Here is a 15,865-nt window from a genome sequence, read left to right on the forward strand (position 1 = left end):
CGTAAGCAGGCGCGCGCCAACGAACGCGTCGCTGTCAAAGCGACGCCCGGGACGGGTCTCACTGTTTGAGGTTTGGCCGCGCTACTGCGCTCCTGCTGCGCGTCGGATGCATTGATGTGTGTCCTCTCACGGCCCCTCTCCGCTCTTTCTTTTCTCTGTCAACACGGAGTCTGTCGTCTCACCGCGTGCACAGGCGCGTGTTTTCGTGTATACGCTTACCATTCGCTCTAATAATAACATCTTGTTTGGGAGCGCGTCATGTAGAGGGCCCCCCCCAGCGTCTCCTAGATCCATCCCACATAAACCCAAGGGGACAAGAGCATCCACGTTCGTGTATATGCTCGTATATTCGCGCTTTCGCACGACAACAAGTGAGGAAATGCAACATCATCCCCGGCCTCCCACTTCGCCATGATGGAGTCCGGCTCGCGAATACCCGCACCGAGCAGGATCCTGCGGCATTCACGTTCGAGAACCGAAGGCGCGTCGCTCTCCAAGCGCAGCAAAGGCGCTGCGCTGCTGGGCAACGTGACGCCAGATCATGCTGGGAATGCACTCACCCTCGCGCCCAACATGGCCGACAGGAGTGTATCCTTGACTGGCCCGACCATCCATCATTCTGCAGCTTCCACCGCCCTCCAGCCATCGCCCTACAGCAAGACGTCTGCAAGCGCACTGCCTCCTTCTTCCCCGTACAGAACACCTGCGAAGCGCAAATCGCTCCTGCTGGCGGCAGCAGCACAGAGTGGCAGCGCCAGCACCAGCGCAGCACGCAATCGCTCGTCCTCGACCGGGTCCGCCTTCTCTTCGCACACTCTCCTGACAGCTGAACCGATGTCCTCGAGGAGCGCGAGCGCATTGAGAATCGAGGCTGCAGAGGAGAAGCTACAGCATGCTAGTGCCCTGTTTGACTTTGCTCGGAAGCGGCCGCAAGGGGAGAACCAAGCACCTGGCTGCCAGCAAACGCCATCCAAGTCTGCCCCTGATCTGAGTCGCAATCGTCAGTCAACAATGAGCAAGCTCGCGCTACGAGATATCTCCTCGCCTAGCTTGCCGATCGGTGAAAGGGACGCCGAGTGGACTGATGATGTCGCAGACGTCGACCAGTCTCCGGCTCACATGAAGGCGCACCGGCTTGCGCACCCAGGGTTGTTCGAAACGCGTCACGCGGATCGATCGCGTGTCTCTTTCGGCAGCAGCAGCTTCAGGGCGGATGATAGTGGGCTGGCATTCGTGACTCCTTCTTCTGCTGGAAAGTTTGCGGCGAATGCTCCAACGCAGTCTACACCGCAGAAGGACAAAGCACAGGGGACGACGCCCAAGCACCTGGGAGTGTTGGGGGCGCAAGGGTTCGGACCGCGCCAGCGCTCATCACTCGCAAATGAGGCATTCACAGGAGACTCGAGCGATGCTGGCTCCGCCGCTTCTTCTCCAAGTGCTGCACCCAGCTCGGCTCGCTCACAGCGAACAGCTCCGATCGGGTGTCAGCAATTATACCCTGCTGAGAGCCCGCTGAAGAAACATCCCGTGGCGCAAGAGTCGATTCCGAAATTCTCCACACCGCAGTTCAAGAACGTCAAGCCACTTCAAGCCGCATTTATGTCGACTGGCCTCGTCTCGAAGCGCAATCGCCCACGGGGGGATCTGGCGGATCTGTCTGGCGAGTATTTGCAGCCGCTACCGCCACGGCCCAACTTCAATACGAGCAGTGCAGCCGCGATCGGCTTACGAGAGGTCGTTGCTGCCGCTTCAGCACATCACGCCATCTCGGCAGCGAATACGAGCGTCATGCCAGACACGCCTGTCAAAAAGCCAGCACCGACGACGTTCAAGCCGCCTGCGTCACTGCGAACGCATCTCGGCATACCGGAGCGGCCTCCCAGTCGCTCCTCATCCGACTCGCCCTCGCCGGTATTACTGCCGCACTCCCCTTTGCTGAAGGACTCGTGCGACAGCCCCACGTTGGGGCTCATGTCTGTGGATCAACATGCCTTTGAGAACAGTGCTGCGAAAGGCTGGCCGACACTGGACGCGTCTGGCACGCTGGAGCGGAGCCACCGACCCAAGAAGCCGGCAGTGCGACCGGCTCTGTCGCGGACGCAGGCGTTTGATGCTGCAACGCCTGCCGCGTCCATCAGCGGCCTCGCCGCCGCGAACGATTCGCACTTCACGCGCGAACCGTCTTCCTTCCTCGCAAACCGCCAGAAGTTTATGAATCACCGGAGTCGGCCCCTGAGCGTACAGGGCCTGCAACGCAAGACGTCCATGACCACAGAGCAGGCGGCAGCCACATTCAGCGGAAATGCGGCCTCGACAGCTACTGACGGCGGGCCGACGCCTTCGCCGGGTCTGGGCATGAGCCTTGGGATGGGCATGGGCATCGCGCCTGTGCCAATGACGCCGACGCGCAACCATACGCCCATCAAGTGGTTCGAAGCGGCGCAGCTAGTCACGACGCCGTCGCCGACGTCGCACTCGAACGCCAAAGAGCGGGAGCGGGAGCGGGCACGCAGCAGAAACGTGCGCTCGCCACTGCTGCTGCTGGCGTCCCCGAGGCAAGGCGTCAACGTCAGCAAGTTCCAAAGCAGCTTCAACGTGCAGTCCGTCCTAGGCACGGGCGAGTTCAGCGAGGTGCTCAAGGTGGAGGACAAGACGACCGGCTACATCTCTGCAGTCAAGCGCATGAAGAAGGCCTTCGGTGGCCCGCGGGACAGGCTCAGGCGCATGGAGGAGGTGGATATCCTCCGCCATCTCCAGCACGATGGTCAGGCACATCGCAACGTCATCAATCTGCTTGACGCGTGGGAAGAAGGAGGACATCTCTTCTTGCAGACGGAACTCTGCGGCCTGGGCACACTCGCGTTCTTTCTGGAGGAGTATGGCTGCATGGCGGGCAACCTGGACGAGCCGCGACTCTGGAAAATCCTTGCGGAGCTCAGCGCTGGCTTGCAGCACATCCATGGCAACGGCGTGCTGCATCTCGATCTCAAGCCTGCGAACGTGCTTATCACCGAGGTCGGCTCGCTCAAGGTCGGCGACTTTGGCTTTGCGACGCGGTGGCCCCTCATGCCAGCAGCGGCGACACTCAAAGGTGCCGGTGTGCACGCCGCTGCACCGATCGGGGATGGAGACGATGAGTTGGTACCCGTTCGGAGACGCGGCAAGAAGCAGAGTTTGGAGCGAGAAGGCGACCGCGAGTATCTCGCGCCAGAGATCATGAGCAAGGGTCGGTATGGCAAGGAGGCAGATATGTTCAGGTGAGCTGCTTTACAAGCATGTCGGCAAGTCCATTTCTCGCTTGTGGCCCTCTCTTTTCTGATGCTAGTCTCCTCCTATTGGTGAACAGTCTGGGCCTGATTATGCTGGAAGCTGGAGGCAACGTCGTTTTGCCTGACAACGGCGAGCCATGGCTCAAGCTCCGCAATGACGACTTTACCGACGTCGACCTTTCGCATCTGAGCGACCAACTGGTCGAGCTCATCTTTGCGATGCTCGACTCGCGCCCGGAAGCTCGACCGAGCATCGACGATATTGTCCAGCATCCCGTCATGCGCGCCGTACAGCGCCGCATGGCACTAGGCGTGATGAATTCTGAGCTAGACCAGCTGCCAGACTTTGAGCTGCCGACCATCGAGTCTGGGCCGCTGATCGGTCTGGTTGGCGATGGCGATGACCAGGCGATGGATACGAGCGAGGATCTGCTGCCGCCGTCGCAATCTGCGCCGGCCATGCGCCAGACGCTATCTGCGCTTGGGCTTTCCTTTGCAGACGAAGACGAATCAGAGCCGCGCAAGGTGATGGATATCCGCGGTGCGCTCATCGCCGAGCCGCAAGAGGAGTTCTTGGACGACATTCTATCTTGCAGTAACGTATGGGAAGCGGCTGGCTTCCCCAGCCCTTTCGAGGTCCAGGGGCCGATGAAAGTCCCATTATCAGATCAGATGGCGCCGCGCGCGCCGTCGCTCCCGCGAGATCAGATGATCCTGGATTAGAGCATCATCATCATCATTTTCGGACAGTCCAACGCCCTCATTTATCCGCAGCATCAAGGCATATACGCACGGTGTGCGCTTTCCATCAGCCCAATTGTTACGAGTCTGAACCCATTTGTATTGTTTTCTGTCGCAAGCAAGCAGTAGCATGGTTGAGGTATATCACCAACGTATGGACACTTTGGGGCCACAGCCATTCTGCACATGCAAACAGCACCTCCCGGGGCAACTAGGTCCACGGCCCTTCGGCTCTGACACTTACAGCACAGCCTTTGATGAAAGCATGCTGCTGCCAGCTCTCTTGCGCTGGCAGTTATGAGCCGTGATATGTGATATGTGAGCTGCGATCCTGCTGCCTGCGAAGTGCGAACGAAGACTTGAACTGGGAGATGCCTGCACGGCTGAATGTGGCACGTTAAGATGGTACGTATCCCCAGGCGTCATGCACACATCATCCAGCAAACTTCCCCCGATGTACGGTATACTTCCTCGTGGCCTATGGCTGCCTGTGGTCAGTATGTACAGTCGGCGCAGGCCAGCGCCTGTCAGATGCGAAAAGGGTTCGGTGCCAACAGCGGGAACATCACAACACGGTGTACTACAAACGTACCGAGTGAGACACGGGCCCCTCATTAAGAAAAAAGCAGTGTTCAGAAATCGAAGGTTGATATGAAAAGCCAGTATATATCCAGTATCCAAGTAACAGCGTTCAATTTTTCGGATCGTCGGGTTCTGAGCGTTTGTTTACTAGTACATGCATACTGCCCGCGTCGAGATGCGGGAGGATGCATCATCGACCGCGGGAAAATCAAACTTCGCCACAGACAGACTACGCCTTGACGTTGGCATGTGGAATTGGGTATGAATGGTAAGGTATGAACTTGCCACCACACAGGCCTTTGCGGAAGCGGCACCATTGTGGTTGGCACCTTCAGCAGCCTTCACATTTTCACCGCTGCCCCGCACCCTGCACTACCCAGCTTGACTGCTTCGCCCTCCTTCATTACTTCACCGGTCGCCAACAAAGCCCCTTAGGCGTCCCAATGCAAAAGGCGATGCGAGCCGCGTCCGCAAGCATTGGAGCAACGCCAGACATGACCCCAATGCCACAAACTTACGATAACTCCAAAACGTGTGCGATTGAATAGTGCTCAGTGCTCCACCTGGGCGCAATAATTTCGAGGCCAGAAACATGGTCAGAGCCCAAATTCCAAACCCCCCGGCTTGCCTAGGGACCACACGGAACGGAGTGTCTAATACGCCGGAAAGTTGAAAAGCCCCAGTGTTCGTTTCCGGTGATTTGCTGGCAATCCCTCCACCAGCTGTCTCTCTCTCCCCCGACTTCATCGGTACCTCAATCTTGCAATCATCCTTCGAACATCCCCCGCCTTACGCTTCTGCCCTCTGTTCGCCCCCGGAGATCGCAGGCAGGATGCCAGCGTACATACGGCAACAACTGGGAAGAGTTGCTCTCCCGTCTCTACTCTCTTCAGGCTGTATTATTGGCTATGAACACGCTTGCGTACAGTCTGCGAGGGTGGCAGATTTTGAGCCGTGTTCCCGACTGCCGCCCGGGTTCTCATTCATCATTTCCAAGCAGCGTAGAGCCGCTTCTCGTCTTCGGCTCTGCGACTGTCTGCGAGGCGCAAGGTGGCAACTGCACTGTGCTCGCTCCGCACTCGGGGACGCGCGACTGACACTCGTCAAATAGCAGATAATAAGGTACGTAAGTGCGTATCAAGGCCCATCCAAGCTTCCAAGCGCCGAGTTACTGACATGAGTAAAGGCTGTATCAGTGCTATAACTCTCGAGCTGTGTAATCGAAATACAAATATGCATGAAAGGACGCCAGCGTTTGGAGCAAATTGGGAGGATTTTAATTGTTGAAAATTATCCAAGTTCAACGACAGTCAAGAATGGAATTAGAATTAACACCATGGTAAAAACTTAATATCCACCAGTAGCAGCAGAGGAGGCTTTTTTTCGTGCCTCAGATGCCTGTCTCAAAACCGGGACCGAAACGCTAATTACGCCAAAAGCCAGTCCCAGCCCACGCTCACACCGCACGTCGAGCAAGGGAAAACAGACAGACAACGTCAAAGGCAGTTCAAGACGCAGCCAGTCAGTCACACAAGAGTATGTACATAGTCACACTGACGACCACGACAACCGACTCTCTGATGAAGAGGGCTCTATGTCTCTTTGTGAGTGTTTGGTCTGATCAGCGACCTGACATCATCTAACGGTATCATCACCATCACCATCACCATCAGCACCACACCCTTACACTTTCTTTGGTCGCTCTCTGCCTCCATCAAAAAAAAGCCTGTCATCTCCTTGTAAGATCGTCTTCTGCTGTATGCCATACAGTCCGACTGCCATCCACCATTGGGCTTGGTGCTTGTAAGGCGCAACGGTGCCGTACCGCGAGGATCTCGAACTGTCCTACGCGATGGCGTCTCCCCTTCCCGGTGCGATGCCCCTAGCTACAGTCGATGCGGTGGATGAAGACGATAGCAAGGCCGCGTCTTCCGCTGTAGGACGAGGGAACGGCTGGAAAGAGGATGGAGCGAGTGATCAGGCCATGCAAGGTATGACCCGGGAGGACAGCAACAGTGCATTCAACCTTCCTTCGTGGCGTGAGTGATGTCGCGCCATTGTCATCTTTCTGAGCTCGCAGTCCATCTGCAAGAGCGTGGCCCTGATCTTTCATTATTCCCTTCCACGGCCTTCATGCAGTGACGGCAACTAGCTCAGCTGACCCGCCGCCAAGCATGCTGTCCGAGGATGCGTTAGAGCATGAGCAGAAACAACACCCACAACCACAAGGTGGCATGAGAGCCGATGTGCCCTTGGCTAGCGCTGGCGTGGTAATCGGAGAATCTTTCTGGACTGCACCAGTTGCTATGGGAAGCGATTTGCTCGATCCAGTGCCCCGTGCGTACACGCCATCGTATCAGAGCGCATACAGCAGTGATGCGTGGGATCGCAGCAGCTCCATTTCTGGTCTTGGCGAACTTGCTATCGATGACTTCGACTCGCAGATGGATGCAGCAGAAGATGTGTACCTCAATGAATATGGTGGCGCTGGAGCGCGAAACGCATCCGCAAACAGCGGCATCCTTGCGTATGATCCGTCGCAGCAGGATACGTACGACAACCTGATGCAGAACCAAGCGCTCCTCTCCAGCGACGTATTCGGCGGCAATTTCACCCTCGCCCAGACATTCTTACCGCCAGATGAACATGCGTCCACCGAGAAGCAATCTGGCGCGCCATTGGGGAAGGATGGGGAGCCAGCAACGGCGTCGCATCCGTCCCAGTGGCAGGGTGGGCAGGGGCTAGACGGCAACATGGTTGCAGACATGATTCTCAAAGCCCGCGTGCCGGCTAGTGCGGGTGCTAGGCCATCGAATCCAGCTGCGAATCCCGTGGAGGGAAGTCAATGGTCGACCTTTGCACCCGACTTACAGGGCTCATCGAAATCATCCGCAAACATGCAGGCTGTTGCCGCGACAAACGGCGCAGGGAGCTACGCATTGCTCGTTTCTATTCCAGCCGGGGACTCGCAGCCACAAGAGCGAGCCCCATTGCTTACAGCACCCACACCGCTTCAACCGCTTGGCTCGGCCAAATTCAACTCCTTGTCGCAACCCAGCAGCGAGTTTACTTACTCAGAGTCTGTTCCGCTAGCCAATCTACAGCTTGGGACCGGCGAGCAGCAGCAACAACAAGAGCAGCAGCAGCAGGGGCGGGAGCAACATCAACATCAAGAGCAGGGCCCGCAGCCGCAACCACCTGACCACTCTCAGATGGATCTCGTGACACCACGTCAAGTACCTTCAGATACCGAGTCACAGCGCCTGCTCTTTGCTGCTGCGCTCCAGCAGGCTCGGCTGGTACAAGAGCCACACCGCCTCGACGCGCATCTGCTGGAGAGCAGGTGCAGGAGCGTCTCTGGGGGCGATACCAATTACATCTTGACGGATCTTGGCAGACAACGTCCATCCGCGGATGCGTCGGCGCAGGACTTTGTGCCGCAGATGATGGCCAACCTTGCACAGAGCCTGCAGAAGGAGTTGGGCACAGGTGGTAGCGGTAGCGGTCTTGGCGGTCCGGGGAGTGGCGACACGTATGCAAGCCCTGCCCACGAGAAGCCGCAACGGGAAGATTCATACGACAAGCTCAAGGCCTTCCTCAGTTTCGATAAGGACCAGCCGTCTAACTGGACACCTGGCTGGGCCAAGGCCAATTCCCAGCGGGAGGACTCGTATGACAAGCTCAAGGCTTTCTTGGGCCTTGACAAGGACGAAGGACATGAGACTTCTGGGAAGTGCGGACTGGATGTCAGTGGCGGTCTCCGCAAGCGGTCCATTTCAGACATCGGGCCCAGATCACCATCCGGTGCGACAGCTATGTCTTTCTCGGGCGGGCCTGGCAGCAAGACGGGCCTCACTGCGCCCGCGGGGATTTTCATGGGCTCCACATGGCAGGGTGTTGGGCAGGATTGGACACAGGAGCAGTCAGTTGCAGGAGCTGCACTTGCCATGTGGCCGTCCGGTGCCCAGAACAAAGCCGGTGTGCCGGTTCAGAGTGGAACCGCGTACGCCTGTGGACAGTCGCAGCAGCTACCACCGCAAATCGGGAAACAGAGCAATGCACAGCAGGAGCTGCTGGTGATGGATTTAGAGCAGGACAGCGGTACGCGCTCCACCATGGATCGATCACGCTTGCGACATGAGCTGTCGGCCTCAGAAGGGCCGCATGGCTGGACAAGGTCGCAAGGAGCGCCAAGCAGGACCGAATTCTCCAGTCCGGCTCCCGGTGATCCAGGGCTAATGCGGCCGCGCAGCGCCGGCCGCAGCTCGATCCCTTCGAGCGCTCCTTATTCGCACGATCGAGTCTACTCGAGCGGTAGCATCGGACCTGTAACAGGTGGATTGAGTATGCCGTCACAAGGCACGTCGCCGCCAACGGCTTGGCGCTTCCCGAATCTGCCTTCCGGATCAGATGCCTATCCATCACAAGTTTTGGACAATCTGATGGACCGACCTGATCGCAGCGCTTGGCAAATTCACTCCAAAGGAGTCCGATCGGAAGACTTGAGTGCAACCAGGTCTGGCGACCTGATCTCTCACCTCACCAGCCCCGATGGGCATCTCGTGCCGCCGAATTCGGCAGGCTCTGCCAGCTTGCATCGGAACCACCCTTACAAAGGCGGCCACCGGCGTCGTACGTCCAACGCGTCTTCACGCTCCGCGTCAAGCACCGGCTCGTCGCCACGCCACGTGGCCTACGTGTGGACGGCGTCTCCGAAGTATGGCTCCCTGGAAGCGCATGAAGGGGAGGCGAGCACGTCGGACATAAAACTCAACTCGCCCGTCAATGCGACTGTCACGACGGCCAAGACGCAAGCCGCGTCGGTATCCAGGCGGAAAGCGGATGCTCATTTCCAGTGCCCCTTCCCTGGCTGCCATTCGACCTTCACACGTGCGCTCAATTTGAACGGCCATATTCGCTCGCACAACGACGAGAAGCCTTTCAAGTGCGGGTATTCCGGTTGCCTTCGCGCGTTCGCGCGCGCTCATGACCAAAAGCGCCACCAGAAGCTGGTGAGTGATCCGCATGCTGCTACTGCTGCAACAGCGGCATTTTCAAACCAACGCGACGCTGACAATGTTGATCTCGGCAGCATTTGAACATTCGTCCACATCTCTGCGAGTACTGCGGCAAGACTTTTGCGCGTCTGGATGCGCTCAATCGACACCACAAACACGAAAGCACGTCGTGCGGCGCCAAAGCTGCAGCGGCCAATGAAAGTGGAGACGTCGCCGCTGTTGTTGGAAGCGGTGGTGGTGGCGATGTTGCTAATCATGCTGCGGACCCATACATGGATGCTGGGCAACAGGGCGACTCGCACACGCCGCCAATATCACCGAAAGACTCATTGCGATCAAGCTCGAGCAGCAAGTTCAGGGGCATGGTGCTCTGAGCGCTTTCTGCCTTTTACCCTTCTTGAGCTTGCAGGCGCCGCTCACGTTGCGACGCGCTGCATGATACGTACCGCATATCGCACGAGGACAGTACCTTTGCGCGCGAGAGAATATCTCTGTGTATGAGCGCTATATGACTACGGCTACGTGTACACGTGTATTTCTCTGTTGCTCCTTTTTGGGACATCGCATACTCTTGTCACCCCCTTTAATTCGGCTAATTTATTGCTAAAACTTCCAAGTGACGAAGACGAGAGGCATGCTCAAAAGCGTCTTCTGATCAAATGGCTGATGACAATGCTCGCTTACAGCAACGGTACTACCAATGCATGGGGTCCGGCGTGTCTTTTTCGTCGGGTGTCGTGTTTCGTAGAAAGTTAAGCAAGGCTGGCGCGCGCATGCCCTCGCGCGTGCCAACGACGCGAAAGGCTCATCTGGTGATCCGGCGCTACGGCTACCACTCAAACTCGCCGGTACATTTCGCGAAGAGGTAGTCCTTGCCGTCGATAGATGCGATGCCCTCCTTGAGCACGCATTTCCATTTGTTGCGCGTGCGCGTGACCTTGTCGTACAGGCACAGCACTATATCCTGGTCGCCATCCGCCCCGCTACCACCGGCCGCACCGCCACCGTCCGCATCTTCCTCTTCCTCCGAGTCGTCCAGGTCGCTGCCGATTTCATCGTTGGCTGCTCCTTCTGGTGCGTTGCTCCCATTGGGCGCTGAAGAAGACGGCACGGTCACAGGCGCATCGTCATCCGTGCCGTCATCATCGTCAACGCCGGCGCCGCCTGGTGATCGCTTTCGCTTGCCGTTGCTATTGGCTGCCATCCCTGCTGCTGCTGCTGCTGTTGCAGATGATGATGAAATCGCTGCGCCGGCCTTGCTGCTCTCTGCCGCCACTACCCCATTATCATTCGACGGCGCGGCGGATGGCCCCTCTGTCTCTGTACCTACGGCACGTGTCGCTGCTGTATTGTGATCCAATTTTGCCATTTTGGCTTTGCGTTCCCCATCCTCCTCCTCGTCTGCGTCTGCGTATGCCCCTGCTGCGGCGCCTGCCACATCCAGCTGCTGCTGTTGTTGTTGTTGCTCCCTCTCCAGCCTCTCATTCTCTTCCTGCTCGCGTTTCGCCCGCCTCGATGGCTTGGGCGGCATTGGTGGAGCACCTTCGAACTCGGCGACCTGGGACTGGATGATCTTGCTCTCCCAGGACCGCTGCAGCTCTTCGAGCACCTCCTTCTCGATGCCCATGTCGTCAAAGTCTTGCCGAACGTTGTTAATCACATCGTCGATCACTGTGCGATATGTCGATGACTGTTTCCCGTGCGGCCGTGGCGACGACAGGGAACAGAGCATAGCACACAGGTAATAAGAGTCAGGAAGGAGGAGGCGCGAGGCGCGTGCGGGGGAAAGGACAGCTGCGTGTCCGGTACGCTCGCGACGGGACGATCAACTCACCACCAGTTTATTACTCATGGTCGGTCAGGCCAAGACGGTGCAGCGGCCAGAGGACACCGTTATTTCAGACAGACGAACCGCAGGGAGGGCGGCTATTCGTGTGTTGGACAGACGAGCGATGGTCACACGAGGGTAATGGGTGGTGGCATAATTAGGGCAAGTTGGCAGGGGCAGCATCGAAGTGGTCCAGCGATGGAGAGACTCCAAGAGAGAGCTGCGCGGATGCACATATGTGCACGTGACTGGCTGACTATACCTAAAGTAAAGCACTCCAACCGGGCACTGCGGCAGTGTCCTGCGAGAGGGAGACGCGCTCCAGCCAGCCCGCAACGCACTCTGACCGATGGCCACAGCGCGTGACGAATAGCGAGTGTGCAAACGCAGGCGAGGATTCCATCCATCCACCACTTCTTCTATTGCATCCACCCCATGCCCGACCCAACGGAGCACACCCCACACCCTCCTCGCATCCATCGCTCTGCTCTCGGGGAGACGCTGTGTGTAAGTGGCACCCGAGCCCCGAGCCCCCATCACACGCGCTGAACGCCACTTCCCAACGCGTTCAGCCATCATGGTCGCCAGCAAGGGCAAGAAGAACGGCTCCGGCAGCGCGCTGCCCCAGTTGTGAGTGTCATGATTGTCGCCCTCCTGTGGCACAATGGACGCGTCCTATCTCCCCTCGGCACGACTCCTCTACGAGTGCGGTGCAAGGGACGGATGCGCCGCGTCGTACACTGCGCTGCGAGCTGACGCGCATGATGAGCCCTCCTACCTACAGCAACGCCGGAGACCTGGTCCTCGCCAAGCTTCCCGGTTACCCTTTCTGGCCGGGTATGGTGAGTTGCGCTACGCGTTCCTCTTCCCTCTGTGCCAGAAATCGCGCCTTATGACGCGTGTACAGGTTGTCTTCGCCTGCTCCCTTTTGATGCTTTGCCGAGTTGCTGACATTGGCCACTCGCACCGGACGCGTCATGTTGTGCTTTCCGTTCTTCAGGTCGTCGATACGGCGCCAACAAACGTGATGAAGCAAAAGCGTGGCGCAAACCAGAAGATTATTCGCTTCATTCCCGACTCCAACTAGTGCGTAACGCCTCGAATCGATTGCTGTGCACCAGAGACGCGTTCGATGCTCACCCTGGCTTTCCTTCGCGCTGCTGCTCTGCTCATCAGCGGTTTCCTCGGTGGCCGGGAGCTGAAACCGCTGTCACGGGATGACATTGAAACATACATCAATGACAAGACGCACACAAAAGGCGATCTGCTTGAAGCGTACAAGACCGCGCTGAACCCAGATGCGTGGCAGCGGGAAGCTGACGAGCTGGAGCGCCAGGCCGAGCAAGCTGCACTCGAAGCTGCCGAGAACGAGGATGAGCTTGATGACGACGCAGACAAGCCAGCATCCAAGAAGAGGAAGTCCTCGTCTGGTGGTAGCACCAAGGCGAGCGCGTCATCGAAGAAGTCGTCTTCCTCGGGGGCGAAGAAGGCGTCCAAGGCGGGCGAGAGCAAAAAAGCAGAAACGGGCAAAAAGCGCAAGGCGGATGGTTCCGGCGCGGGTAGCGGAAAGGACGACGACAAGGATGATGGAGCAGAGCTCGGCCCTGCGAGCAAGAAGGTCAAGGGATGGAGGCATGAGTTGCAACGCAACTTCCTTGGCAAGGACGGCGTGCTCAAGGATGTGAGTCTGGTGCAGAAACGTGGACCCAGACGCTCACCAACGAGATAGCTTTTGCTGACGCTGGAAGGGACGCCGCCCTGCGTCGTCTCGCTAAACTCGCCAACAGTCGATGGACAAATCCGGCGAAGTGTTTGAGACACTCGAGGCGTACACCGACATGACGCAAAAACAACTGCAGGACTCCAAGATCCTTAAGGTGCTCAAGAAGATCATCGGTCTCAAAGACGGAGAGATCCCGGCCGATGCGGAGAGCAAATACAATTTCAAGTCAAGGGCAGACAAGCTCTACTCAAAATGGGCTGTGAGTAGGAGGAGCGATGGATTTTAAGACTGCGTGTGACGCGGGAGTTTTGATGGGGACTGCGTCCGATCGCACACGCGCACGCGCCTCCTCAGCGGTCGCCTCGGCATCGTGTCGAGCGGATCAGAATCGCAAAGGCAGTGTGAAACTTAATGTGGAAGGAAGTGGGCGCGTCGGAACGCATGCAGGGACGTGTTAAGTTTTCGAGCGCACCCCTGCACGATAAAATCCGAGCGGAAATGTGGACGCGTCTTTGCGGTCCAGCGTTCATCCCACTTCATACAAGCGATATGGTGCAAAAGGGAAACAGAGGCTGACTTCGGATGCTTGTGACATTCGCTCTTCTTGCAGGACACTCTGGCCAGTGGCAACAGCAGCAGTGCGGCTCCTTCGGCGCCAACTGCGCCTATTGCCGACGGCGCCGAGCAGGACAAGGAGGCGGCAGCAGCAGAGGGGAGCAAGGAGAGCGAGAAGGCGGCTGTTGTCCCGAACGGCGATGCTGCGCCGGCATCTGCGCGTGCCGAAGACAAGTCGGAGGCGGAGACTCTGGCTCCAGCTGCGGCTGCATGAGCCGATTTTGCGTGCGGAAATTCGAGGACAAGGAGTACTGCGTAGCGCTTCTGTGTTGCCAGGCCGCCCGCGGAGCCAGTGCTTCAGCGGCAGGCCGCACGCCTCAGGCTGCGTTCACAGGCATGCGTGGAAAAGGATCTGCTGCATCCCAAAAATTCTACATATCCGCCATCTCTGGATCTACCTCGGAGCAGCATGCCACATGAACACCGCTTGGGGCGGATGCAATGTTGGTACATATCGCTGCTGGGCCGCGAGTCTTGGCAATACACAGCAATTCAAGATAAATGGGTCCCAGGGCGGTGCGCGCGCGTGTGCATGATGGATAGCCCATCGACTCGCGCAAGGAGACCTCACGCGTCAAGGCCTTGAATCTCCAACATCTCCGTACCACCCCGCTCCTGAAATCTTTTTGTATTTTTTCGAAAGTGTTCTTCGTTCCCTCTTTGTTCGTCGTCGCTCCTCTGCTGCCTCTCCCACGAATCTGTGGGGGGCACTATGTTATCATCTGACTAAACGCGACGCCAGAGTCGGGTGCGGCGGTAACTATGAGATAGTAGTGGTATGGAATGACCACATGAACGCTGGTGCATCGGAATGCCCAGGGCGCGTAGTATATGCAGCATGGCACAGGACGTCGCACGTCAAACTGAAGTGTTGCGCCACCTTGCAGCCGGCACCTCACCTCCCACACCAGATGCCTGAGAAAGAGCCCTTGGAAGCGATCAAGTCGCCACCGGTCTGCTTGATGGCCCTGAGCGCCAATCGCCACCGCTCGGCGCGCTCTTCCATCCTCCTGCGCCTTGCTCTTCGAGATTTTTTTTCCATCCGCCTCCGGCAGCGGCCTCCTTTGCGGCGTGCTGTGCTTCCTTTTTGTAACGCAGCTCGACGGCTTGCTCGTGCTCGAGTTGTTTGATGAGCCCTTTGGTCGGGTGCCGCAGGTGCATAAAGTTGCAGAACCCCCCGCGGTTGCACTCGTTCGTCTCGTTCTGTCTGCAGCACGCTTCGCGGAAATCAGTGACCGGAGAAAGCTCGGCCCAGAGCGGCCGATCTTGGAGTCGAGGGGGTTAGGGCATGCTTTAAAAGGCAACAGGGGCTTAGAGTCTGGGTATAGAAAAGACTCACTATCGTACCATCGGTCGTTCAAGGCATCTACCGCTCGCTGCGCTTCTTCCTCCCACTCATACCGCGCATATACGTTCCCGATCAGATGATCCCCTACGTTATCGCAGACGTGCATCTCGAGCAGATGCCCGTACTTTGCCAGCTCCGCGTACCAGTCCTCGAAGAAGTTGTCGAAGCCAGTCTGGATCTGCTCGTCCGAGAGCGTGCAGTTGGGATCGGTATGCTTCGGGTTGGCGTACACGTTTGAGATGAGGATCGTCTGCGAAAAGGGCGGCTTGGTGTGCTTTCGCGAGCAGCGGTCGCCGTGTCTACATGCTCCGATCTGGAAACTCAAAGTAAGTGATGCTCAGCAGAAGAAGTGGTGATGCTTACGAGAGCATCACAAGGGGTGGGCCTCACCTTGTAGTAAAATGAGCAGTTCACCTTGTCCTGCTCCGTGCCATAGATGCTGGCTAGATACGATGCCATCGTGGCTGTCTCTCGTGTCGTGCTTCTCTTACCGTTGTCTCCTTTCTTCCACTGCCTCTGAACCTGTCGATTGCGACAACCCTGGTCTGTACTTGTATTGCGCAGCTTGCTCGACGTATTGAGTACGCAGGGCGGACCTTCATATTAATGGAGTCAAAGTAGATCGAAGGCCCAGTGAGAAAGCGCGCAGGTAAGGTTCGGGTGTATGAAAGCGCAATGTATTAGGGTTAAACAAACCTGGATGCGCGGGCGAAAAGACGCCGGGGCACGGGGCGCAGTGCC

General features: G+C 57.7%; 5 protein-coding genes across 5 annotated transcripts; 3 read left to right on the plus strand and 2 right to left on the minus strand.

Moving 5' to 3' along the window:
* The first annotated feature begins 274 nt into the window (after positions 1–274).
* On the plus strand, positions 275–4,154 carry K437DRAFT_254837 (uncharacterized protein). Its single transcript, XM_013389306.1, has 2 exons — positions 275–3,257; positions 3,347–4,154. Exons 1-2 carry the CDS (start codon positions 415–417, stop codon positions 3,990–3,992), a joined length of 3,489 nt encoding a protein of 1,162 aa, XP_013244760.1. The 5' UTR covers positions 275–414; the 3' UTR covers positions 3,993–4,154.
* A 5,228-nt stretch (positions 4,155–9,382) lies between these two features.
* K437DRAFT_217678 (uncharacterized protein) lies at positions 9,383–9,765 on the plus strand (the record flags this gene model as incomplete). The annotated part of the gene is made up of 2 exons (XM_013389307.1): positions 9,383–9,604; positions 9,685–9,765. Coding segments are annotated over 2 exons (303 nt in total), but the record flags the coding sequence as incomplete, so codon positions are not given.
* A 355-nt stretch (positions 9,766–10,120) lies between these two features.
* K437DRAFT_254838 (transcription factor IIA, alpha/beta subunit) lies at positions 10,121–11,546 on the minus strand. The gene has a single exon (XM_013389308.1). The coding sequence runs from the start codon at positions 11,340–11,342 to the stop codon at positions 10,440–10,442; it is 903 nt and encodes a 300-aa protein (XP_013244762.1). The 5' UTR covers positions 11,343–11,546; the 3' UTR covers positions 10,121–10,439.
* Positions 11,547–11,917: 371 nt separating this feature from the next.
* K437DRAFT_254839 (uncharacterized protein) lies at positions 11,918–14,441 on the plus strand. The gene is made up of 7 exons (XM_013389309.1): positions 11,918–11,945; positions 12,011–12,068; positions 12,223–12,280; positions 12,439–12,524; positions 12,615–13,119; positions 13,226–13,420; positions 13,772–14,441. The coding sequence occupies exons 2-7, from the start codon at positions 12,016–12,018 to the stop codon at positions 13,988–13,990; spliced, it is 1,116 nt and encodes a 371-aa protein (XP_013244763.1). The 5' UTR covers positions 11,918–11,945; positions 12,011–12,015; the 3' UTR covers positions 13,991–14,441.
* Positions 14,442–14,715: 274 nt separating this feature from the next.
* Positions 14,716–15,583, minus strand: K437DRAFT_221497 (RNA-binding domain-containing protein; the record flags this gene model as incomplete). Its single annotated transcript, XM_013389310.1, has 3 exons — positions 14,716–15,041; positions 15,116–15,437; positions 15,515–15,583. The coding sequence occupies 3 exons, from the start codon at positions 15,581–15,583 to the stop codon at positions 14,716–14,718; spliced, it is 717 nt and encodes a 238-aa protein (XP_013244764.1).
* Positions 15,584–15,865: the final 282 nt, after the last annotated feature.

This window comes from Tilletiaria anomala (assembly GCF_000711695.1).
Source record: "Tilletiaria anomala UBC 951 chromosome Unknown K437scaffold_16, whole genome shotgun sequence".
NCBI lineage: Eukaryota > Fungi > Basidiomycota > Exobasidiomycetes > Georgefischeriales > Tilletiariaceae > Tilletiaria > Tilletiaria anomala.